Genomic DNA, 26,359 nt, shown 5'->3' with positions numbered 1-26,359 from the left:
TTGAAATTTATTTGTACAGGTATCAGTTTTGAATTGATTATATCTAAACGGTGTTCCTAAATTGGAGGTACAAATGAAAATGACAGATTTCTCGGATTATTTTAAGAAAAAATTCCTTTAAAACGAATCTGCAAACGTTTTGTTTTTCAATATACCGCGCTGTGTTAAAGTTCAAGTTTTTTTCAAATAGCACCTTCCCTTCACAAGATACATATTTCACTTGACTTGGCATAGATATTCCAATTTAAAGTTTTTATCTCGTGATAGGCTTATTTTGTATGCAAATCTATACAGAATGATTTTTTTTCTGGAAGGGCACCCGCATCTTTCTTCCAGAACTATTTTTTGGTAAAGCACTGGTACTTTAGAAAAATTTAAAAAGAAACTCTGGTTTAGTAGCTAGTACTACACTTTTTGGATTGTTGTATTTTTGTCATATATGCTATCAATTTTGAGAAAAATCAAATATCTCTGAAGTAATCCAAATTATTATAAACATCCAGTAAGTAAGCTGTGATGAATAAATTAATTATAAGTATTGGTACTTATTTACCATTCTGTAGTGAAGATTAATAAAAATTCGATAAACTGATATATAAGCATCACTAAAAAGTAGGACACACCCTGTATATCGAAAGCAAAGCGTTTGCGGTCTCATGTTTTTGGGGATATTATTCTCAAAATTTCCAAAATATCTCTCATTTTCCTTCGTAACTTCATTTTAGGAAAACCCAGTGTAAGGTAAGAAAAGATTAATCGAATTGAAAATAAAAAAAATTATTTCGAGTACCTAACTTATCGGATCAAACTTCGTTACAAAACCTCTTTTTTCACATTACAGATATGAGTAAACGTTGTTATAAAAAATTTTAACCCCCAAGAGAAAAAAGGTCTACGCCCTTGTTATCACAGCGACCATATCATCATCTAAATTTTTTACTATGATTTTTCGATTTTAAAATTAAAAACTGAATTTATCTTGAAGGAAAATCTTTCAAAAAGAAAAGATTATATTCCTCCATAAGATAAAATTATTGAAAAATCAATTAGTATATCCTGAATGGCTGAATATCTTAACTTTGTAAAGGTTTTTAAAATTCCTGATCATCTCGCTATCCCTGACGAATTGCCACTCAGAATCTGCATTGGATTTTAGTTCGGTTACTTGCTCATAGATGATGCGTCAGCTAGTCGAATACTGCGCCATCTATGCTCAGGTTACTTAACTGATAACTGACAGTTTTCGTACCTAACCTTTGACCAATTTCAAAACAAAATTGAACTTAACATTATTGAAGACCCTACTAAAATTTCAATAAATGAAAATTAAATCGAGACGTTTACAATGTTTTCTAGGAAAGCCCAAGTTGTTGATGTCCTTCGGTCAATGCAAAGGGACGACCTAGCCATAAAAATCCTTGAAGAAAATATTCAAGGTTTATCAAAATCCCTAGGGGCAAGAAATTATCAAGCTTTACATAGATATATATCTTTTGTTTCATCTCTTTTGTATTATTATGCTACTTCTGGTAATAATTTACAAACGCTTGGAGAAGAATATTCAAATATTATTAGATTAAATAATAACGTCATCCCAAGTAAAATGGTGTGTGATTTAGCTATTTTTCTGAAAGCCTCAACAATTTTGAAATTTTTCAGACTCAAATAATTTGGCTTACGCTTTACATTGGTGGGAAACCGATGTTGGATAGGTTATCATTGAACATCGAAACAAAAATTAGAACTTCAGGAGAGCTGAGGGAAGAAGCAAGACAGTCAATACTTAATATTTTCAAAATTTGGCATGCTTGTAAGGATGATTTCTTGATGATTCATAAAGCATTTTTCTATATGAATGCCCATTATTACTCGTTTGCTCACAGAATCCTTGATATTAATTATGTAAGTATTAATTTGAATATTACAAATTATCTTCATTGAAAATAATTTATTTTTCAGATAATAGTAAGAGATTGGTTGGAAGAAAAATCTTTCAACAGAAGTTTTAGAATACTTGGAATCGTAACACTAAGCTACAGCCTAGTCAATATAATCAACAAATTATGGAACCTTAAATTAAACAAAACAAAGGAAATGGAGGAGACAGTTCCAAAAGAAAAAAGCTCATATTCAATTAAAATATGTGCATTATGCAATGAAGAGAGGAAAAATCCATCATCTACACCTTGTGGACATATATTTTGTTGGGACTGTATATATGAGAGTTTAAGCTATAGCCAAAAGTGCCCTTTGTGCAGAGAAGAAGTTCTTCCTTCAAGAATTGTATTTTTACAGAATTTTGTTTGAAAGGAATAGAAACTCTTTTTATCAAATTTTGTTTGAATTTCAAATACAAATTTTTTCCCAATTAAATGTCTTCATAACAGTAATCTAAGTTCTTAAGAGTTGTTTACAATAGGCACTAAACTTCCATGTATTGAAGGAGCTATCTTGCTTGACATGAAGTAGCAAGTGCATTTCATGGAGTTTACATATCGTCCGCTAAGAGTGTGAATCTGCTATGTCCATAATGAACAATTTTACAGGAGACCAAAAAAACCGTACAGTAAGTGTTATAATAATAATAATAAGAGAGTTTATTCATGAAAATACATTCAATAAACTCTATTGAATGTATTTTCATGAATAAACTCTACATTCAATAAACTCTATTGAATGTATTTTCATGAATAAACTCTCTTATTATTTTTATTATTATAACACTGTATGGTTTTTTTGGTCTCCTGTAAAATTGGTCATTATGGACATAGCAGATTTACACTCTTAGCCGACGATATGACAAGTTTAGTGGTATCTAGTTCTCCAGGTTTTTCACATTAACAAACCCTCCGTTCAAGATCCGAAACAACCTTGAAAATTCCAAGTTTCTGCTTCACTGGGTATCCATAATCGATGTAATGAATTGAAACATAGAATGTAGAAACTACACCAAATATGGGATAGTATTGCCATTTGCAACAAAATATCGTTTGAGAGAACAAAAACATGAACATTATAAATTTTAGCTGGACACTGGAATTTAATTCATGTTGTCAACAGAAAAACAGAAGATAGTAGTAATTATTTACAGTGTTTGAAATTTAATGTAAGAAGTTTTTTATTTTCAATGTTTTACTTAAGTAGACAATGAGATGCACTTATCCCTATATAAAAATGAAATAAGCCATTATATATAACAATTATCTACAGTAGTAGCATTCAACATACAAAAGTATAAAAAAATAAACAATATCACCAGCCAAACACATACTCCATAGCTTTATTCACTAATCCTGTTGATTTTTGTGGAACATTATGTGGTAAAATGACACTATTATTCATGCTAGGTGGTGATGTAAAAGATTGGCGCAAAGACCTTGCTCTGGCTGGTGGAGTAAATACATTTGTGCTAGAAACATTATTTTCCTTATTATCTTTGTTATGACATAAATGAACTCCAATCATAATACAATTATTTATACATTTTCCATTCAAAGTCAAAGCTCTGGAAACTTCATTAGGATTGCTAAATTTTATATGTAACCAATTTCCTTGAGAAGGAAGAATTTTGTCTACTATGGTTCCACAATTAGACAGCTGAGCTAAAATTAAGCTCATGGCACTGGGAGGAAAGCCAAATACAGTCACCCAATTCGAATCAATTCTTTCTAAACGATTCAAACTAGGATGCATCCTTGATGATTCTGACATCGTGTTCATAGTCATACTTCCATTGAATGTATTATCACCATTTATCCTTGATATACTTTCATTGAAAGAAGGATTTTCACAATAAGGTGAAACAGTACTACTCAACATTGGATTAGCTTGTTGTCTTTTACTACTGTCTAATGTATCAAATAAGCCTTGCTTAGGAGGACCACCTTTCTCTGAGAGAGGCACAAATGGAGATTGGAAAGGCGACTCAGACATCTGTGAGGTGAATAGCTTCTGCCTCAAATTTCTTGAATCAGGGGAGTTCAGAGATATCTTGGTAAAAGAAGCTGAATTGTTACGATTTCTGCCAGGCGATGTGGTTACATTTGTAGGTGTAGGTTGGTTATCTCCAATAAGAAAACCTGGTAGGAAATTTTGGTTTATTTGTGGAGATGAAGGACTTGCTGTCGGACTTCCTAAGGACATTGGCTCCATTGTTTATATTTGTAGTTAAGATCTAAAACTGAATGAACCAGAAATATACATAATTTCAATAAAATTATAAATAGACATACTTACTTTTATTTCAGGTTTGGCACATACACAAACGCGACAGCAAAGCTTATTAAATTGTAACTTGAAAGTTAACGAACTTCGAATTCGAAATGTCACTTATAAGTCAAAACAGGTGTCACTTTTCACCTACACGGAACACAGAACCATATTAGTGATGTTGTTGAAAAGAATCTTCCCCATATTTGGTATTCTGTAATATATACTGTAAATTTCGAGCACTTAATTACTGAACAAGTTACTTTCAAGTAGACACTATATTCTTAATCTATTCGCATCAAAAAATAATATATAATAAGTTATACATCAATATTAAAATTATGATTGAAGATTGCATAATATAAATAATATGTTTTTAGTTAAGTCAAGTGCTATTAATGAACTAATATTATGAGAATCCAAAATCGCTCGGAAAATCTTGCGATATGTTTTCATTATTCGATGACACTTCACCGGTTTCAGCTGATTGTCATTTTTTATGTAATTAGTTGTCAAAGAGGAGCTGTCAAGCAAGTTTTCAATAAAAGTGCGGTAAGATATTGTGAGAGAAATGGTGTAAATTTTGGATATTGCTAAGTTGTCCACCGCTGTTCAGATATTTATTGAAGGAAAGATCTAATGCAATGGCCAGTATCGGATTCAGATGGTTAGATATTTTAGAAAAGGAGTTCGATAAAGCCTTTGTCGAACTAGATCTGACAGTTGGTAAGAGCCGAAAAATCAATCAATTTATTTTGCCGCATATAATTATGCCGAATTCATTATGATTATAATCGTTTCCATTGTTTTTCTATCGCAGAATTGAATGTTATCTTGCCTCTATCCGACACTTTTATCAAAGCGTGAACAATTTTTGCAATTACTTTTTGCTTTAGGTGATTGGGAATCAGAAGAGCCTGATGCAGGTTTCAATATCAGACAAAAATTATGCACGTTAAGTTCCTGCTTTGCCCAACTGACGCATAAAGCACAAACAATATTTCAAAACAGCGCCAAAATAGAGGTAAGTTCAAGGAATGGTATACGAAATAATAAAGAACAGAATTTTTTATGCAAAATAAATTGTACAGTGTACACTGTTGAATATTGAACAAAGTATCTACACTTGGGTGAAGATACCATTTTTGACGTTTGTATACAGATGATAAGAAAAAAAATTAATTTCTTTTTTTATTGTGAAATTTTTCACATTAATATAAAAAATATTTTTTACTTATATAAACTTCAGTTATTATAGGTTGTCAATATCACATGTATTTTGGTCTATGTGTGATTTGCGAAGAAGGAATAATTGCTTGTTTTAAATTCTTTCAGTAGTAAAATTTTCTGTTATGTTTAAATGTTCTTCCAATTTTTCAATTGATTTTGTATCTTGGTTTTTGTCCCCACAGAGGTTTTTGGTATCATTTCCTGATTGAACATGGTTAAACCTAGGATCTATAGGAATTTCTAGACAGTTAGTTGTATCTGTTTCATTGGTATTCTCATTTGATGCATTGGCTGAAAAAATTCCATTAGTCATCTCTTCCACTTAAAAATGTTGTAGTATAATAATTTTCTACTTTTTCTAATATAGTGATCATACATTACCGTTTTGAAATTTTTTAGTAGGTTTTGTATTATTTGAATCTTCTTCTAGGTTGAATCTTACATCTATATCTACATCAAGCGATGGATTTTGTGTTGTGCTTGAAGTTGTGGTGTCAGTTCTATTAATGAAAAATATTTCTCTGATCAAAGAATCAATATCAGTGTTATTCGTTGATTTTGTTGGACTTGGAATTTTTCTGTTGTTTCTGTCTTGTTTGGTTATTGCCTCTCTTGATTTACTTCTGTTGTTTATGTCTTGATGATACTTTGCATCTGTAATTCTGATAAGATTCTCACTATTCTTTTTTACCATATTATATGTCTTATCAACAGTATTCAGTATATCCAAAGTGGTATTTTTATTATTCTCCATTCGTTCTTTGAGAAGCGACATACTTTGGGTTAAATTCTTCATTATGTCATTGGTGAAATGTGTGTCTTCTTGTTTTGTTTGGTTGAGGGGCACCATTAATGTTTCAATCGTTAATTTGTATGATTCCAATATTTCCATTTGCTGGAGTTTTGTGGAATTAAGAGCCCTTTCTAGTGATTGAATGTAATCTATGAGTTCCTGAAACCCAAATATATGCATAATAAAATACTTTGGTGACCTTACTTTTTGATTAATTATCTTCATTGAGCACCTTGTAATTTTTATGAATTTTGTTCTGGATTGAATTTTTTGTATATTGAATGGTTCTGATTACTTACCTTTTCTTTTGTTATTCTCTTCCTGATGACACCATTGTCATTACCTATAACATTCTGGACCAATGCAAATAGTGCTTCCAAATTATCTGCTGTTTGTTTATGTTTTTCTTGTATCTCCTCAGATTCCTTTTTATATTGTTCATAAGCTGTCTTGATGTTAGCATTAGCTTGATGCAGTTCTTTTTTGGTGTGGATGTCGTGTTTCACTAATCGTCCTTCTATTTTCCTCAGTACATGATGATGTTCCCTTGTCCTACAAATTTAAAAGAATTTCTATATAGTCTTTTCTTGAGTAAGATTGCTACTTACGTTGCTTCAAAATTGTCGATCAGTTTATTGAGGATATCACTTATTTGGCCCTCTAGTTGAGATTCATCCATTTGCAAACGATGGCAACTTTCCATGAATGTGTTTTGAGTGGATATTACTTTCTCAAAATTGGTGTCTAACTTTTGAGCCACATCTGATAGAAGCTTTTGGTCTATCACTGATAAAAAATATTGAATTATAGTAAAGGATGTGTAATTATTGATACTTTTTGTTTTCCTAACCTTCATATTGGGTATCGTCCTTACGAGATAACTTTCCAACTTGGACCATAAGTGCCCTCATACCATTTTGCATTTCAGCTTTAGAAGAATTGACAACCTTCTCTATTGTACTCAAATGGGAGGCTGTTTTAAAATCAGATTTGGTTCCTTGGGCACCTAAGTCCGAAACCTGAAATAAATAAAATTGAATTGCTTTTTCTTAGCTCTTAAAAATTTTTCATAATCATTTGTCGAAATCTAGAAATATGTTCCTAATGTCTAGTCAAAATCATATCTTCTTAGTTTTCATTGACTTTGTATGATTATTGAGATTTATATGAATTTATTCAGCAAGTTCTAAGGAAATCTTACATATTACTTACTTTACTGGCATATTCATTTAGCAGCCTTTCCAAATGATCTGAAAAACTGTTGAATGATTTTTCTGTTGAATTACTTTGTCTGAAATCATTGAATTCTTCCCTTAAGAGTTTTAGATTTTCACTTGAATTTCCACACATTATTTTCACTTCCTTAATAAACTCTTGCAGTGGATTACTTCTCAATTTATCTTGAGTTTCAGATTGCATTTGCTGGGTAATCTGCAAAGAGACATTTCAAACTGTGGCTACATTATTATTATTTAATATTTCCTTACATTTTCTTTTTTATCAGGGTACTTTGTTGGCTTAGTACCTGAACTGTGAAAAGACTTATTTATGTCCTCCATCCCATCTACTATATCTGTCAACTGGGATTCAATCGAATCGTATTTGTCTGTTAGAGCATTATTCATGGATTCCATCTTCTTAGAGAAAGTTTCGGACTTCTCCTGTAATAATTGAGATATATTTCATAAAAAATAATCGAATTTATTTGGAAGTAATTAGAAATGCTCAAATAAATTCTCAGCACATTAAAACAGTCAATTGCAATTGTAAATTAAGTATTGCTGCTGTAGACTGTAGTTTTGAGGAAAGTTATAAGGAGATATTCTGATTTAAAACCTTTTTACTTTTTTCTTTGGAGCCACGTGATAGATATGGTCTCTGTCAATGCTCAACAATCGATTAAATATCTTAACGATGGAATTCATGAAGTTATCAAGGACATACAGCAATGCATGTGCGAATTGGTCATGGAACATTTTATGGAAAGAATATGGTATCGTAGAGAACTATTTATAGTTCTCTTGGTGTAACTTTTTCGTTTTTTTGTGAAATGAGTCCTGTGTAAAGTATTTTTAATTTGAACATTTTAGTTGTCTACTGCTGTGGCTAGAATCAGATAAATAGGTGCACACTTATTTTTTTTTCAATTTAAAAATTTGGCAAAGTGACCCGCAACTCGGTGCGAGTTTGCCAATGCCTTAAAAATGCGTTTTTTGGCATTTCAATGAAGTGCTGGCGGTATATATGTTAATCCACTAATGCCTCCGGGTTCGCCCATATATCTTTTGTCAATTTTATCCCGAAGAGTTCTTCTGGAAATGTTGTACACTTGGGAAGCTGTCTGTATTGAAATGTTTTCATTTCGAACTGCATTGATTGCTCGGATTAGTGTTTTTTCCGTATAATTACTACTTTTCCTTGCATCCAACTTCTTTTTGTATCGACAACCCATAATTGTGCCTCTAAATAAAACTGGTGAAACAAATTTGGTATGTGGCAATGTCTCCCGCCAAAGGGCCACAATAGAAAAATTTCCCGAAATGTCGAAATCCTCCCAACCAAATGTTTTCAGTTTTTTTTAACGTGACGTTTAATGAATGTTAAGTAAGCTGCTAAATATATTTCGATGTACCGTTCGCCATATTTTCTGCACAATTTCGCAATGGATATGCTCTCTCGCAAAATCCAAACGCGCCCTTCGATGGGCTGGGGTAAGAGCTGGGCCTCTTGCCGCGGCACGAGGCCTTAAATCATATTCTCTGAGGCGATTTCTTATTGTCTGAGTGCTAATTTGCACCCCATGAGTTTGCTCAAGCTGATTTTGAAGGAGGCGTGCGGTTGTTGCAAACCGTTGTCTCAACGAAGAAACTCTCAAGTAACGTTCTTGAATGGCAGTTGTTACCCGTGGTCTACCCTGTCCTGGCCTTCGGACATCGCTGCAACATTCTGGACACACTTGTATGGGAAACTCCAAACCTTTCTGCAATTATTGTGTATGTCCACCCTTCTTCTCGCAAAACTACCGCTTGGGCACATTCCTCTTGGGTCAAATTGCGTGTTTCGCGTTGCATAGCGATCGAGTGTAGAAAATCAAACGAAAGAAAAACTATTGATCACTAGAATTGATCGAGAACAACTGATTTCAGAATGGAGCCAATACATTAAAAATCTGATAATCTCATCTTTTTTTATTCCTGTTGGGAAAAAACATCTGTATTGAAGAAAAACGTTGAAAGTGGATAACATATGCATGCATAATTCTGATAAAAATAATTATCATTAAGAACACCTTCAGTTGTAGAATAAATTTGAGATTTCCATAATGTGCGTTAATTCTTCTGCGCAGTGTATTTTGGGATATTGAGGGAAACATGTAGGTCATTACCTGCAATTTCAAGAAGGCATTTTCCGACTTTCTGTCCATGTATGCCAGCCTATGTGTTATTCCATCGTATGCGGTTTCTATCTTCCTGAACATGTCCGTTTGAACCATGTCGTCTCTGAAGTGTCTGCTGCTGATATTGTCGGACATTCTGTCTAGTTTGGAGGTTAGCAGAGCCTCTACTCTGAGCAGTTTGACCTCCATGCCGCTGATCCGTTGCTGAAAATGTTCCAATCTCGCTTCCAATGTGGGTGTGAGCTGACTGGTATACAAGTGGTCCAGGCTGTTGAGTCTTGATTCGATGGAGGAAAGAATGAGTCTCCAGTCATTCTGTAATTTTGGATTTCATTGAAAATATGGGGTGTGTGCTCCTAAATTGGAGATACTAATGAAAATGACAGATTCTTCCAATCATTTTAAGAAAAAAGCACCATAAACATGTTTTCGAGATACAGGGTGTTGAAGTTGGATTTGGATTACAAGTTTTTCTCATAGCATATTTCCTTCACAATGGTCCACAAAACAATTCTATAGCCCTTGAACGAATGAAATGTCTAGTTCTAAAATATCTTACAAAAATATGAATACTTAAGCTATCAGACTATAAAATTTCTGTTCACTAATTATCAGTTTATTAGTTCCTCAATTTGTTTATATTTTAAGCAATGAACTTGAATCAATACTATAGATAATTTTCTGTTTCATCTGATTCCATGAAAAAATTCTCTACTCTATATTACTGAAAATTTTAAAATTCAACGCAATACATAATAATTTCATTAGACCTTTGATATAGTTTTTATGCAGGTATAGGTAAATAATATAGACAATTATGACATATTTAAAGTTCACAGTAGATTAATTATTGTACTAAGGTTGAAATTACTACACTTTTATACATTTTTATTTGCGTTCATCGCCGTTTCGACAACAATATTGTCCCATCAGAAACTAAAAATTCATATAGGTTGATTTATATACCTTTTATGCATTTATCCATTTTGTTTAACAATTGTTCTGAGTTCTATAAAAAACATTTTTTCATGAAATCAGTTGTTTCCTGATGGAGTTACATCAAACCATAAATAATAAACTTCACTTATGATAAAGGCATGAAATGATTATGAAATCTTTCAATTTTGAGATTGATTTTACATTCTTAGTATTCCACGATAATTTCATGAAATACATTGTAGAAATATTATTAGATGTCAGTTAAGTTCATGGTATTCCTAAATTGGAGGTACAAACGAAAATGACATATTATAAGATAAGTCCTATAAACATGGGCCCACAAAAGCTTTGTTTTTTAGATGTTAAAGTATGATTTTTTCAAGTTTTTTTCTCATAGCTCCTTCCTTTCACAAGATATTTAACTCAAATTTGGCATAGATATTCCAATTCAAAGTTTTTGCTGTTTAAGGGTCAACAATAAAGATTATTATTATTATTATCATGTGATATATTATGTTGAATGCAAATCTACAGGGTGATATTTTTCTGAACAGTGCAGGCTTCCTTCCTCCAGAACTTATTTTTGGTGAACTATTGGAAATTTAGAAAAATGCAAAACGAAATTTTGGTCCAGTACAACACATTTTGGTTTTTTGTGTATTTGTCGTATCTACTACCGATTTCAAGAAAAAAATTCAGACAATACTCTAGTAGTCCTCGGGAAAATCCAAATTATATAGATCCAGTTTGTAAGCTTTGATGAATAATTTAATTATAAGTTTTGGTACTTATTGACCCGATCTTTAGCGAAGATTAAAAAAGATTCGATAAACTGGTATGATCATCAGAAAAAAGTAGGACTACCCCTGTATCTCGAAAACAAAGCGTCAGCGGCCCATGTTTATAGGATTCTTTTTCTCAGAATTATCCAAGGAATCTCTCATTTTTCTTTGTGCCTCCAATACGCTCTATTAGTGATGACGTCACACACCGCCATTTTAGTTCTCCTGTCAGTTTTCGGAATCCAAACAAACAAATTGTCATTCAAATTAGTACGTTGTCGTTGAAGAAATTGGCTTATTTTGATAAATAAGATTATTTAAGGAACGATTTTACTATTATTTTGATAGACAGAATGCACGAGATTAATGCCAGTAAGTTCGAACTTGAAGTTCAACTAATAAAAACGGCTTTTTACAAAATCTGGGGAATGGTACCGGATTCAAACTTACTGGTATTAACCTCGTTCCTTTTGTCTATCAATTAATAGTGAAATCGTTCCTCAAATACTCTTATTTATGAAAATAAGCCAACTCCTTCAACGACACCGTACTAATTTGAATGAAAATTTATTTGTTTGGATTCCGAACACTGACAGGAGAACCTAAAATAGCGGTGTGTGACGTCACACTAATAGAGCGTATTCAGGAACAGCCTGTATGTTCTGAATTTCTCCCAAATGTTTTATCATTACTCATTAGAGATTTTGTATAATTTATTTATTTATAAATAAATAGAGCTATTATACGAAATCTCCAACTCTAAAAAATACAGTAACAATCTACACTACATATTTTATACTACCAATTCTTTTTTCCATCTGCTTGATTTGAAAAATCGGTATTCCTAAAAAGCATTGGATCTGTCAAATATCCAATATTTTAGAACTGAATTGTGAAGAATAAAAACCTAAGCGATTAATTAACTATAAAATCATATCAGAAAAAATATACAACGTAATTGATAAAGTTCAACTAACTGATGACGAATCTGTCCCATAAATTCAATTATGTCCGGCCGGGCATCCGTAAACACTGTAACTCTGGAAAAGAGAAGTCCAATGTTCCTAAGCAAAATTAGACCATGGGTTCCGTACATGGGCGCCCGCAGAAATTTTTCTCAGGGGGGGCAAAATGAAAATTATTGAAAAACGATAAGGCATCCATGATTGTCATCGAAAACTGGAAAATTGGTGAGAATCCATTACTTCCTTTTTTTCCATGCCCTTTGGATTGAGAAAGTAATATTGAGGGTGTTGTGCTGAAAAATGAAGCAATCAAAATCTCAGGGGGGGCCATGGCCCCCCCTGCGGGCGCCCATGGTTCCTTAAATATGATCGTTCAAAATTTTGTTTTCCTTATAATTTCGAGACAACGGATTCGATGGAAGTAAAATTTTGCATTTAGATGTAGAACTACAGTTCGAAACTTTATACGAAACTTACAACAAGAACAAAAGTTATAATTTTGTCTATCAATATAAAATAACTATTTCAAGCTTCTTACAAAATTTCGTAGAATACAATATTCAAGTGAAATAAAAAATGCTCAATATTTGCGTAACAGCAGATCCGACTACATGAATGTAATAGTATATTCTAAAACAAGTTGCAGAATGGGCTTCTATTCTAACACGAATGCGAAAGTGCATGAGTGTTGGAATTGCCTTCTGCAACGAGTATTAGACGATATTTTCTCTATTTCAGTCAAGTTTTGTGAATTATTGTCGAAATTAAATGAAAAATTTAGATTGAATATCCTAGTTACATTTGTATTGTATCATTGCAGTTGGTGTGACTGTTACGAACATTGACAGATTACGGAATTTGGATATGAATCGTACGTTTAGAATTTTGAAATAATTTACAATTACTCATTAAATTCCTTAGTTATGTCTGACGAAATCGATTTAACACCACCAAAATTAAGAGAAATTGCGATTAATGTTGCAAATCATTTCACTATATCCGAATTATATTATTTTGACAATTATTGACGTTTGTTGAAATTTGAAAGGATTGGAAGTCAATATAGACAACCACAAACCGAAAAATATAACTGAAAACGATGCTGTAATGAGTTCATTACAGCACTGTTTTTAGAAATGTAATGAACTTATTACGATACTGAAATAGAGGAAATAAAAACTCGAATCTTTAGAAGCGTTGACTCATCAGAACCATAGAATTGTATTGCCATTGCCTATTGAACAAGCGTTTAAAATCCCCTGCTCTGGGGTTTTTCATAAAAAGATTTCACCTACCTGTTCGTTGGTGCCCCCTTTCAGGTACCTGGCCAGGGCTGGCTCCATGGGTCCTGCTTCTGCATCTCCGAAATTCAGCACGACCAGCAAAAACGAAACGTAGACAACTCTCAAACAAGACATTTTTGCTTCTCTCTAATTACTTCTTATCGATAAACGATAAATACCAGCAGCGCGTATCTGTCAATATTTGTGATCCCACGATCTGTATCTTCGATTTTCCAAGCCACATTTACACTGAACTCGGCGGATTCTTGGTGTCTTCTTTTATTTCGATTCGATCGAGGAGACGCAGGGCGCGCATATACAGGGTGTCTCGATGGTTCCTCCGATTTTCAGTTCGTTTTTTGCAAGCGAATGAAGCGAAATGTTATAGCTACAATATTTCGGTTTAGGTTTATTCGAAAATCTAATTGATGAGAGTTTGCTCTCTTCGTATAGGGTGTTTTTTTTCGAGGTATATAACTTTAAGTTGGCATTACTGTTCCAGATGGCGACCGATTTAACAGCTGTCAAGTGATTTATTCTCAGTTCGGTTTGGCAATTCATCATGAATAGACTTACGCCTGAACAAAGCTTGCAAATAGTGCAATTTGCCCCAAAATGAGATGCCGTTGTTCCCGATTTTCTTAAGCGAATTTTGTTCAGCGATGAAGCGCACTTCTGGTTGAATGACTACGTCAACAAACAAAACTGCCGCATTTGGAGTGAAGCTAATCCTCAAGTGTATGTCGAAACACCGTTACATCCAGAAAAACTGACTGTTTGGTGCGCTTTATGGGCTGGTGGAATCATTGGTCCGAACTTCTTCAAAAAAGATGATGGCCAGAACGTTACAGTCAATGGTGATCGGTATAGAGCCATGATTACTAACTTTTTCATTCCTGAATTGGACAACCATGATGTCCAGGAGCTGTGGTTCCAACAAGACGGTGCAACATGTCACACAGCTCGTGCCACAATCGATTTATTGAAAGACACGTTTGGTTACCGCCTAATTTCACTTTTTGGACCTGTGAATTGGCCTCCAAGATCTTGTGATTTAACACCGCTAGACTACTTTCTGTGGGGCTATGTAAAGTCATTGGTCAATGCGGATAAGCCACAAACCCTTGACCATTTGGAAGACAACATTCGCCGTGTTATTGCCGATATACGGCCGCAAATGTTGGAAAAAGTCATCGAAAATTGGACGTCCATTGGACTACACCCGAGCCAGCCGTGGCGGTCATATGCGAGAAATCATATTTTAAATGTAATGCCACAAGATTATCTTGCGGATAAATAAAATTCATGTCAATCGAATAATTCATCGTTGTTTTATTGCAATTTAAAGTTCTATAGCTCTAAAAAAACACGCTTTATAATCTGCGAAGATACGATGTTGCAGGTGATCGACCGGGTTGAGTTCTTGTGTTAACTGAACTTTGAAAGCCTTAAGACCAAAGTCTTTATGCAAAGTACGGTGTAAGGTCGTTTGTGGAATGTCTAATTCCCAAGATCGACGAGGAATCGACAAATATTTTCAGTTATGCCAAAGTGACGTACACGGTTTCGATTCTTCACATCACTAACTGGTAAAAACTCAAATTTTTCCACCAGTTTCACTATGGCCGGCCCAGAAGGTACTTCACGAAGATCCAAAGGTGCTGTGGCTGCAACATTTTCATCATTTTTGTAGCCAATTTTAGCAATTTCAACCAAAAGATAACAGCTTCAAAAGTGACAGCTGACAATGAAACCTCTTATTGAAAAACCCTTTATATTTTATCTTTGCGGTATACCCAAACACAGTAATCAAGTGGATTGAGATGTGGGTATATTGGAGGCCATGGAATTTGACCAACCTCGTGAGCGTACCAAGCTAGGGTAGGGGGCAACCGCTCCCACCCTGCAAGCAAAAAATTAATAGTTATTAAATTTTGTTGCAGGAATTCATTACAATTCTTGAAATAACTATTTTAATAATGAAAAAATACCTACACTATTGAAAATATTGAAATTAGGGTGATTTATAGTTTTTTTTATAAAATATCCCAACTTGTTTTGAGATTTTGCTCAGAGAAATAAACATAGATAGAGGGAGCATATGTCATTTTCAGTAAGCAAATTTTGTCCACAACATGAACTATCAAATTTGACATGAAGCGCGCGGAAATGAAAACATATCACTAATACGATATTTCACTCAATTCTCAAGTTTCTCCACAAAGCACGCACTTTTTATGTCCCATGGTGAATCAACGTTTCATATTAACTCGAAATATATTGAAATAAATACCTAAATAAATTCAGAAAACAAACTTCAAGCGCGCCAAACGACATGAAACAACCGATGACACTAGGAGAGCAAAAGTTGCCAAACCTTGGTTTTCAGCAGGTAGATACTGAAAATAATAAATATTCTGTTCATTATAAATTCGACAATTAGGAAGAATATCGGATTTCAAATATTCAAATTTGCATATTCAATCGGAAATCACTCAAATAAATATATTTAATTCAATATAATATACCTTCATAATAATATAGGAAAATTGTGGATTTGAAAAAATATCACAATCCGACAACGTAATCTAACCATGTTGGGGACATGTAAAAATTGCGTATACTTCTTCTCTCTATGTTTATTACTCTGTGACCTCTATGAGATTTTGCAAGTTAATGTAAAATAACAATTTTAAGCTTCTGACGTAATTGTTTTTTGAGTTTTTCCCTAAAATTTCCTATGATTCTGAAATGTTGCATGAAGGTTGAAATTGATATATCATATTCTAATTTTATAATACTTTTTTCTATTGAACAACATTGGATTCATAATATTATTGAATATGTTTTTCCTTCTTATAAGTCGCTATTTATTAAAACATTTTCCAATTTGTGATATTCCGAGATGTGAAGGAATAATAAACCATTTTTTCTTCACATAAATAATCCTTTGGTGATGTTTGTCTACCTACAGTTGAATCGCCACGTATTAACTTACAACTGCCAAAACAAATAGTTTGATCAAATTTCCGAGTTGGTAGGGTCAATGCTAAAGAAACGATTCATACCAAATTTCATACATCTAATCATTTTTGAGTAATAAATCGTGTGAAATTTGATCTGTACACAGTCTTCAAAAATATTTCCATGTTCAAAATATGTGTAATTTTTTTTGGATTATCCTGGTATATATTTTCATCTTGGCGCGATTTTCCCACAGTTGACCTTGGTGATTCCCAGCTAACAAGTATCGTCGGAGGTTCTGCATATTGCGACTTTGAGTGTTCACGTCTGGTATATATCAATCGATTGTCATAATAAAAATTTCATTGAAAAAGCCGTCTGGCCGAAATATACAAACATTGAATTTCGTTTCGGTATTACGATGTGTTATCGTGAAAAATTCGCGATACATTCGAACAGCTGTGTATCTAGAGATCGGAAGGAAATTAAAATGTCCTCAAGGCGTAATTCTTATTATAACAATAATTATCGCATTTTTGGAAACCTCGTTACCTGAACAGAGATCTTTTTTTTTTAAATATAAACAACAATTCAAAACACTAACATCGAAAAAGTCAAGAAGTAATAATAATATAATAATAATAATAATAATAATAATAATGTTTATTTATTCCATAAAATTACACATAAAGAAGTAAAGATGGAACAAGTCAAAATACAAAAAACGTAACTATCTAATCAACTAAATTTTACAAAACTGTTTGAATTCATCAATATTGTAAGGCTCACAACTTAAAATTAAGACATATAAAGCTTTCCTGAATTTTATGTGACAAGAGAGATTTCTTATTTGTGAGGGCAATATGTTGAATAAGTTTACTGCCATACATTCAACACTTTTTTCCCTTAGCGTGGTCTTATGAACTGGTACATAGAAAGGGAACATTCTTCTTGTATTATTTAAATTTTTAAACGATTCAAAATAATGATTTTGTTTACTGAAAAAAATCAACAATCTATAAATGTACAAACCAGAGATGGTAAGTATATTATTGCTTCTGAAAAAACCCCTACAAGACTGTCTATAGCCTAAATTTAATATAGTTCTCAATGCCCGTTTTTGAATCACAAACAAATCACAAACATGAGAAGCATTACCCCAAAAGATTATCCCATATGATAGAATTGACTGGAAATTAGAAAAGTATACAAGTTTCAATAAATGAAAATCAACCTGATTTCTCAACATAAAAAGCATGTAACATACAGAATTTAGTCTTCCTCTAAGTTGTTCAATGTGAGGTCCCCACTTCAAGTGTTTATCTATTACAATTCCCAAAAAAACAATACTATCCCTGACCATGAGATTATTACCTGAAATATTTATAGACAATGGATGGTGCAGCTTAGATCTTTCACTATAAAAGAACATACATTGTGTCTTGTCGATGTTCAAGATGAGATTGTGGTTACGAAACCAGTCTCCCACCGACTTCAGTACATTATTGGAGTCTTCAATAGCTGTTGAAATATTAGAGGATTTTAGCCTATAGTTGGTATCATCTGCAAACATCCCCATTGAGTGCCTTGCTGAAACTTTGGCCTTTGGTAGCCGATTGATGTAAACAATAAACAGGATCGGTCCAGGAATACTTCCCTGCGGTACGCCCATAGTAACCTCTCTCTCCTCCGACGTCAATACTTCACCATCCACCTCCATAGCAACCATTTGCTTCCTGGATGACAAGTAGCTCTCCATTAGTTTTAATTGATTATCTCTTATTCCACAATCTTCAAGAATTTCCAGCAATCTTCCGTGCTCCACACAATCGAATGCCTTGGAGAGATCTAAAAATAATCCCATAGGTACCTCACCTTGCTCCGTGGTAACTAAAACTTCATTAATTAATTCATATATGGCAGTTTCAATATTTCTGTTCTTCACGAAACCATGCTGATGAATCGAAATGACATTAAATTTGTGGAAAAAATTCAGCAATCTGCTAGACAAAATTTTTTCGAAGATTTTAGAGAACGAAGACAAAATGCTAATAGGTCTATAGCTGTTTGGATGCTCAACAGGACCTTTCTTATATAAGGGTTTCACAATAGCAATTTTCAGCAGGTCAGGAAAAATGCCCTCTCTGAAAGAACGGTTGATAATAAAACATAGAGGGGAAAGAATAACTTCTACTGACAGTTTGAGAACTTTCATTGGTATCTCATCATAACCACATGACTGTTTACTTTTCAAAGATTTTACGGTTTACAACGTTGATTGATCAGCTCCATGTTGCCTTGAGATAAATTGATAAAGAATACCACAGGGCACAGTACTTGGCCCGATTCTCTTCCTCGTACTCGTAAAGAACCAATTTATTAAGTGTCCCTCTTGCGGTAACTATTGAATGATCTCCGAAGTTCGTCTTATTAGAAAAAATCAGTTTTGAATCCTTCAGATTTCTTATCATTGCCGACTCATTTTCAGGCTGAGCTAATTCACATGAGAGCGGAGCTTGTAGAGTCAAAATCCAAAAGGGAAGTTCTAGAGCAGGAATTGCACAATTTGCTTCTGCAACTGCATTCAGCCCAGCTTTCAAATTTGCCCGATAGCCTGGACGGTAAAAAGCAAGATCCATACTTCAAACCTGATGTGAATAATATTAGAAAAAAATTAGAAGCAGAATTAAGGATAAGTCCTATACATATTAGTAAACGTGAGTAAAACTACTTTGATCCTGTTCAAATAAGGTTCAGTGATAATATTTTCCATTTTTGTGTTTCATTCTCAGAATTGTTTTCAGATGGCATTGAAACAGACGAAATAAAACTTAGTCCTACCTTAATAGATAATGCTCAAAGTCGAATAGAGAATGCTCAACTCATGAGCGAGAATGCCTCACTACGAAACTCCATATTAGCTTTGAATAGTGAGGTGTATGGAGCGAAGCTTGCTGCTAAGTATTTAGACAAGGAACTTGCCGGCAGGATACAACAGCTGCAGCTTTTAGGTAAAATTTCCAGATGATATTTCCCTTTTTTCTAATATTGCTAGGTCAAAACTGAGTATTTTCTAACATTACAAGGGAAATGTAATAAAATTTAAATTATAAGAATGAACCTTCTTTACGAGTGTTATATTTTATTTTCTCTAATTCGCTGGATTTTATTGAAATTTCTATAAATATCGTTTAGTGATTTATGCATTGAAAAATGTGGGTTGACAGGACTGTTTTCTGTATCTCAAATTTGACAGATAATAGATCCGTGACAGGGGAGTTCCGAGTACCAACATATAATAATGAAATATAACTATGAAATATGTGTGAAACTGAGATATTCACGTACATAATTAGAGAAACAAATTATTATTTCGCGCTGTACGTCGCTTAGGCTGAAAAACACAGAAGATTTTCCTAGTTGACGTGGGAGTCTACTTTTTCGAGATACCCGTGGAGGAAGTAGTTAGGTTTTTGTCCGCAGGGTGGCGCATCGCAGTAATCATACTGCTTTGCATCTGCCAGCGTTCAATAAGGTGCCTGCTATTTCGTTCGTTCGTCATCTTGAGTTATGCGGTACTGATGATCCCTAACAAGGGTGAAACCGGTATATCGCTACTCTCCTTCGATGGCGTGTATTCTCCTTGGGTTACTTTCGATTATGATTCCTACGTAATAACGTGGAAATCTTCTGTTTGACAATGGTAATGTTGATGGCATTTTGCCGATACATTAACCAGATAGATAATTATTATGGTATGATATTACACACTTGGAAATTGTACTTCTTTTTGTATTTTCTTCAAATTATTGCTTCTTCGATTAATGTTTCTCTTGTTTTTAGGTAGGGAAATGCGAGGTGAAGTTAGAGATAAACTTTGGCGACAGCTAGAATCTGAAATATTACTTCAAAGGCATAAAACCGTAGTTAGGGCTTGCAGACGAAATTGCATATTGAACGGTTCTGAAAAGAGTTGTCCAAAACCGGCGGTACCCTCATCAGAAGGTGGTTCGATAGGAGACAATAATGTGGAACAGTTTGGAGAAATTAGGACGGTGGTCGTCAAGAGGAAACCAGGACAGGGCCTTGGAATAAGTATTACTGTATGTATGCAGTTATTAGAACAAAAGGCGGCAATTTCTAATTTTTTTTATTTCATATTTCAGGGTGGTAGAGAGCATGGTGTACCTATCTTGATCTCTGAACTGGAGGCCAGAGGGCCAGCAGCTTTAACAGAAAAACTCTTCATCGGTGACGCCATACTTTTTGTTAACGATAAAGACCTTAGACAGGCTTGCCATAAAGAAGCAGTAGACATTCTGCAACAGCAATTGGGCGATTGTGTGCTTCAAGTACAATACATTGCTGCTGATGATAGTGATAATTCAATAGAAGAGGATAGTTATAACTTTAGGTGAGTGATCTAATAAGCCAGCAGTCTACCTAATAGAAGAAAAGAATCATTTTCACAAATATGAAATATAATAACTGACAAAGAAACTGCAACACGCAGAAGGAGCTGTTTAATTTTTTTTTTTTTTTTGTAAAACATAGATAAAAAGATCGTGAAGGTTTTTCATTTAAACCATTTTTGTTAGTTAGTATTTTAGTCGTTTTTTGCAAGTTTTTTAAATTTTACAACAAACCAGCTGTTCAAGGAGATCCAAAGTCGATGTTTAGTTGTTGTTAAAATGCCTAGATCACGTGTACGCGGATGTTATCGCCAGCTAAGTGAATTTGAAAGAGGTCGAATTATTGGTCTACGGAAGGCGGGGTTCTTATTTCGAGAGATCGCTAACCGTACACACAGAAATCCAACTACTGTTATAAGATGTTGTCAAGCGTGGTTTGATAATGCCCAAAATCGAATAAGAGTAGGCACCGGACGTAGAAGGGGCACAAATGAAGTTCAAAATCGACGTCCAAGACTTATGGCCATTAGAGATCGATTTGCGACAACTCAATCTTTGGCTGATGAGTGGTTAGGAGAACAAGGCCATCCTGTAACTGTCCGAACGGCTTACCACCGGATAAGGTCTTTTGGACTGCAGCATTATCGACCCCATCTTGTGTTACCTCTGACAGTTGAGCATCGCCGGCAACGATTGCAGTAGTGCAGAGAACGTCAACATTGGAATGTGGAATGGCATCAGGTCGTCATTTCTGATGAATCTCGATTCTCCTTGGGTGCACATGATGGCCGAAGAAGGGTTTGACGACGTCGGGGAGAAAGACGTGAACCTCAGTTTGATGTTGAGCGTCATGCATACCATTATAGTGTGGGGTGCTATTGCACATGCAAATAGGTAACCTTTTCGAAACGACCCATGTGGATCTTTTGCCACGGCCGCTCAGATCCCCCGATCTTTCGCCCATAGAGCATGTTTGGGATATCATGATTCATGGGTAGAAGGCTTGGAAATTTACCCCAGGTCCAACGGACTTTGGCGGTTCTGAGACATGAAGTACAGGTAGCTTGGGATAGTATCCCTCAAGAAGAAATAGACCATCTTATTGCATCTAATGCCGAGACGTGTTGGGAAGTGTATAGATAATCGCGGTGGACAAACACATTATTAACTAATTTATTAAAAAAAATTGTAAACCCTTCGTTTTTTTCTCCAAATTTCAATCATTTACTCCTTACTATACTATCTATGTTCTACCAAAAAAAATTAAAATTTAAACAGCTCCTTCTGGGTGTTGCAGTTTCTTTGTCAGTTAGTATATATTGTATTGTACTAGATTTATTGGAAAAAAATATTTTTCAGGTTTTTTGATAATTTGGATAGCAACGGAGGCACCACTACAACCACGTCAAATGTTATTGATGTTTTAAACACTCCGACTGCACCTAGAACTCCAGAATCGAGTGTTAGTCGGTGAGTATAAGGATTTAAGTAATGTTTATGGCTTTTATACCAAATAGTTTTTTTCAAACCAGTATTGTTGTTTATGTATGCTGCATGACATAGGTGATGATTTTGTTGTATAGTGCTCTTAAGGATAAGTGCTAAAGTATGATAAGATAAATCAAATAACAAATTTTTCGTTGTAAATGATTTCATAATGAATATATATCTTATGAAATCCATCAGTTGCAATATTTCCCTCATATTTAAACCTATAAAATTTTTAATAAACGGTTGAACAACATTTTTGGCAATCAGATATCAAATTGAAGGGATAATGAGGAAAATGGAATGAAAATTATCATTAATTGGTTTGACTTAAGAGCTACTTTTAATGTTGAATGCACATGTTTGAAATTACTCAGCATGAATGTTTCAATGCAACATTCCAGTTTCAGTATTGATGAATTTAAGCCAAAAATTTCAACTTTTGAGTTTTTTGTTATACTTTATACACTTCATTTATAATCTTTTACAATTTGATTATTTTATTTTTTGATTAGGAAAAGGAAATTGAAAAAAAGATATTTTTGAGGGATGTTTTCTTTCTGACATTATTATTATTATTTTTGTATAATGTCCCAACATTTTAAAATTCAAAGTTTAAATATAAATGTCGTTTTAATAATAAACTTCTTATGTATTTGTTAAATGAAAACTGATATTCTTATGAAGAATGATATGTGCCGCCATATCAACTGAAACTAAATTCATCAGATATTATCAGATAAAAATTGTTATATTATTCAAAATATTTTATTATGTTATTGTAAAAAAATTATTTCATGATTTTTGTTTAAAAATATATGTGATATTGTATTATGTCCAGTGAATATTTTTTGTTTTTGTATATCTTATGTTGAATTGGAATAAATATTTCTTTTCTTTCTTTTATTTGTTTTTTAGTTACCGTGTATTCGTTACAACAAGTTTTTATGAAGAAGAGTGTTCATTTAATTCTATCAGATTCATTTTCCATTGCTCAATATTTTTTCTCTAGCTCTATCTCTTGAATAATCAGTAACAGTTTTTCTAGAAAACTCTGAAAAACTTTCTATCAAAATAAGTCCATTATGCAAATATTTATATTGATATAGTGTTAGTTTCATCGACTAAGATTTAGCAGTATTTTAATTGTTTAGGCCATTGTTCTGCACAGCTTCCCAGTAGCAGATTGGAGCATGATGTTATACTTTAAAATGTCTGAATTCTTTAATTTCGCATGTTTACAGTGGTGTGGCACATGTTCAAAAATTCCATTAAAATATCACCGCAAGTCTGTATTGACCATTTCAGATGCACCTCCAGAGCTAGTATTTACAATTTCACGGAACCTGCCAATGTTCCAGCAAAAAATAAAACTGAAATGAACAAAAACACTTCGAATAAATTGAACATATACCATAAAGTTTTGCTGGATTCGAAAATAACAAATTCATCGTATAAATTCTCGACTGAAAAAATGGAAGGTTTGGATAAAAGCAGAGGGGACATAGATACGAAAATAAATAATAACGAAATATCTGTAGAAATAAACCAGAACGCACTTGAGAAAGATACACAAAACTCCACAGTAGTTCCGAAAATGCCCGATAACAAAGATTTGATTGAATTTAATAAGAATTCCAATTTTTTGAACAAAATAATACCCTTCATAAACAAGGATGATATTTCAGTTATTAGTGATATTTTACTAGCAGATAATAGTAAAGATCTTATTCGGTTTGAAGATGTTAAAACGACAAATGATAATAATGATAATGATAATTTCAACTCATCTTTGAATTCTTTAACATCCGATAATTTTTCCTCACCAATGCAAACAAGTACAGATATGATTTTGGATTCGGAAGTACTGTCCACAGATATTGCATCTAACGACTCCCAATCTCCAAAAAATATACAACCTGAAATTCCCAAAAACAAAAATTTCAGTTACATCGCAAATTTTGCTAATGTGAATGCATCAACTGAATCTTTATGTAATCCGAAAAGCGATCAAAGTCTTTTAAATTCTGATGACAGTTGTGATAGCTCTCCGCTGCATAAAAACAAAAGAGGATATAGAAAACAAAGAAAACACAAGAAAAAATATTTTGGAGTTAAAACACTCCAAAGCATATTTAATAAACACGATGGATATTCAGATGTCTCGACCACGGCTTCTGATTACGAGGAGGATAAAGAAAAAGCAACAGCTTTGGAAGTACAAAATTTCCCCCTGGAGAAGACAGAGGAAGAAGTAGAAAACACTACCGTCTATAAATGCAAAGCAATTTATTCCGATACAAGTCCACAATTTGAGGAAAATGTTCACAATATCCTGTCCGATATTTTTATTAAAAACTTTCCCAATACAAATGTTGAAACTGTGGTTCCCAGTATTCAAAAACCGATTGGCAACAAAAAGTACTTCAGCTTGCATGGGCAGAATTTGCGAGTAGGCAAAGCATTGAGGTTGTGTCCAAATGAGAATATCGATTTAGGTAACGAGCAGAGGAAGGAGAAATTGCTGGCAAGGTACGTTTATAATTCAAATGCAAACTGCGGGGATGGAGTAGGAGATCCGTTCTTTGGTACTCCTGTGTAAAAATGAATTAGGATAGATAAGGCTCAATATAATCGCTTTATTATAAGAAAACTCGGGATATCTGATCAATTCTGAGATTTATTTTATTCTTTTCAACTCCTATAATTTCACTTAGTTTTCATTATTTCTAGTTTCATCAGTATAGGTTGTTGAATGCGATCAATTTTATTTAAATATTGAATAAAGTCTATACATATAATGAAGCAATATAAACTATGAGTATGTACATTTAATAAATTTCTCAAAAAATAAGTGTTGGCAATTAAGAAGAGTACTAAAATTGCTTTTTTTTTTCAAATTTTGGTTTCTTTATGCATATGCTAATCTCCAACAGATTTTGTTGTGGTTTCCATTATTAGATTGAGTTCAGCCTGGATATCATTTATGCTTTGTTCCATTGGTTGCCATCATTAGTAAACTATATACAGGGTGTTCCTGAATTGGAGGTACAAAGGAAAATGAAAGATTCCTTGGATAATTTAAAGAAAAAAAGTCCTATAAACATGGGTCCCCAAACGCTTTGTTATCGAATACAGAGGGTGCCTCTTGTAGTGCTATTTTTTTTGTGATGATTATATTATACTACTTTATGGAATCTTAATAAATCTTCGCTACAGAACGGGTAAATAAGTACCAAAACTTATAATTAATTTATTCATCACAGTTTACTAACTGGATCTTTATAATAATTGGGATTCTCATGTGGCTACTAGAGAATTGATGGAAAATTTTTTCTAGAAATCGGTAGCACATACGACAAATACACAAAAAACCAAAATGTGTTGTACTGGACCAAAATTTCGTTTTGCATTTTTCTAAATTTCCAATAGTTCACCAAAAATAAGTTCTGGAGGAAGGAAGCCTGCACTGTTCAGAAAAATATCACCCTGTAGATTTGCATTCAACATAATATATCACATGATAATAATAATAATAATCTTTATTGTTGACCCTTAAACAGCAAAAACTTTGAATTGGAATATCTATGCCAAATTTGAGTTAAATATCTTGTGAAGGTAAGGAGCTATGAGAAAAAACTTGAAAAAAATCATACTTTAACATCTAAAAAACAAAGCGTTTGTGGCCCATGTTTATAGGACTTATCTTATATGTCATTTTCATTTGTACCTCCAATTTAGGAATATCATGAACTTAACTGACATCTAAAAATATTTCCACAATGTATTTCATGAAATTATCGTGGAATACTAAGAATGTAAAATCAATCTCAAAATTGAAAGATTTCATAATCATTTCATGCCTTTATCATAAGTGCAGTTTATTATTTATGGTTT

General features: G+C 33.4%; 4 protein-coding genes across 4 annotated transcripts; 2 read left to right on the top strand and 2 right to left on the bottom strand.

Moving 5' to 3' along the window:
* Positions 1-1,230: 1,230 nt before the first annotated feature.
* LOC123678096 (peroxisome biogenesis factor 10-like) lies at positions 1,231-2,333 on the top strand. The gene is made up of 3 exons (XM_045614900.1): positions 1,231-1,606; positions 1,660-1,902; positions 1,960-2,333. Exons 1-3 carry the CDS (start codon positions 1,346-1,348, stop codon positions 2,305-2,307), a joined length of 852 nt encoding a protein of 283 aa, XP_045470856.1. The 5' UTR covers positions 1,231-1,345; the 3' UTR covers positions 2,308-2,333.
* Positions 2,334-3,072: 739 nt separating this feature from the next.
* On the bottom strand, positions 3,073-4,376 carry LOC123678095 (nucleoporin Nup35). Its single transcript, XM_045614898.1, has 2 exons — positions 4,237-4,376; positions 3,073-4,180 (listed from the first exon to the last, which is right to left on the bottom strand). Exon 2 carries the CDS (start codon positions 4,150-4,152, stop codon positions 3,253-3,255), a length of 900 nt encoding a protein of 299 aa, XP_045470854.1. The 5' UTR covers positions 4,153-4,180; positions 4,237-4,376; the 3' UTR covers positions 3,073-3,252.
* A 328-nt stretch (positions 4,377-4,704) lies between these two features.
* Positions 4,705-26,030, top strand: LOC123678094. The gene is made up of 8 exons (XM_045614897.1): positions 4,705-4,935; positions 5,106-5,233; positions 19,051-19,279; positions 19,355-19,573; positions 20,406-20,665; positions 20,729-20,976; positions 22,334-22,444; positions 23,960-26,030. The coding sequence occupies exons 1-8, from the start codon at positions 4,854-4,856 to the stop codon at positions 25,062-25,064; spliced, it is 2,382 nt and encodes a 793-aa protein (XP_045470853.1). The 5' UTR covers positions 4,705-4,853; the 3' UTR covers positions 25,065-26,030.
* On the bottom strand, positions 5,388-13,863 carry LOC123678092 (spindle assembly checkpoint component MAD1-like). Its single transcript, XM_045614895.1, has 9 exons — positions 13,611-13,863; positions 9,618-9,944; positions 7,720-7,893; positions 7,445-7,663; positions 7,083-7,251; positions 6,841-7,018; positions 6,532-6,784; positions 5,821-6,391; positions 5,388-5,730 (listed from the first exon to the last, which is right to left on the bottom strand). Exons 1-9 carry the CDS (start codon positions 13,731-13,733, stop codon positions 5,531-5,533), a joined length of 2,214 nt encoding a protein of 737 aa, XP_045470851.1. The 5' UTR covers positions 13,734-13,863; the 3' UTR covers positions 5,388-5,530.
* Positions 26,031-26,359: the final 329 nt, after the last annotated feature.

The sequence above is a fragment of the Harmonia axyridis genome, chromosome 4 (assembly GCF_914767665.1).
Source record: "Harmonia axyridis chromosome 4, icHarAxyr1.1, whole genome shotgun sequence".
NCBI classification, from domain to species: Eukaryota; Metazoa; Arthropoda; class Insecta; order Coleoptera; family Coccinellidae; genus Harmonia; species Harmonia axyridis.
The sequence above is the reverse complement of the archived record's forward strand: the minus strand, read 5'-3'. Positions and strand labels throughout refer to the sequence as shown.

Bases quoted from the DNA above. Each gene is read 5' to 3' on its own strand.
- LOC123678096 (XM_045614900.1), top strand. From the start codon at position 1,346: ATGTTTTCTAGGAAAGCCCAAGTTGTTGATGTCCTTCGGTCAATGCAA. The intron at 1,607-1,659 runs GTGTGTGATTTA...GAAATTTTTCAG, and splicing joins ACGTCATCCCAAGTAAAATG to ACTCAAATAATTTGGCTTAC. The intron at 1,903-1,959 runs GTAAGTATTAAT...TTTATTTTTCAG, and splicing joins GAATCCTTGATATTAATTAT to ATAATAGTAAGAGATTGGTT.
- LOC123678095 (XM_045614898.1), bottom strand. From the start codon at position 4,152: ATGGAGCCAATGTCCTTAGGAAGTCCGACAGCAAGTCCTTCATCTCCA.
- LOC123678094 (XM_045614897.1), top strand. From the start codon at position 4,854: ATGGCCAGTATCGGATTCAGATGGTTAGATATTTTAGAAAAGGAGTTC. The intron at 20,977-22,333 runs GTGAGTGATCTA...AATATTTTTCAG, and splicing joins GAGGATAGTTATAACTTTAG to GTTTTTTGATAATTTGGATA. The intron at 22,445-23,959 runs GTGAGTATAAGG...GGATAAAAGCAG, and splicing joins CCAGAATCGAGTGTTAGTCG to AGGGGACATAGATACGAAAA.
- LOC123678092 (XM_045614895.1), bottom strand. From the start codon at position 13,733: ATGTCTTGTTTGAGAGTTGTCTACGTTTCGTTTTTGCTGGTCGTGCTG. The intron at 7,664-7,719 runs GTAAGGAAATAT...GTCTCTTTGCAG, and splicing joins ACCCTGATAAAAAAGAAAAT to ATTACCCAGCAAATGCAATC. The intron at 7,252-7,444 runs GTAAGTAATATG...TATTTATTTCAG, and splicing joins TAAATGAATATGCCAGTAAA to GTTTCGGACTTAGGTGCCCA.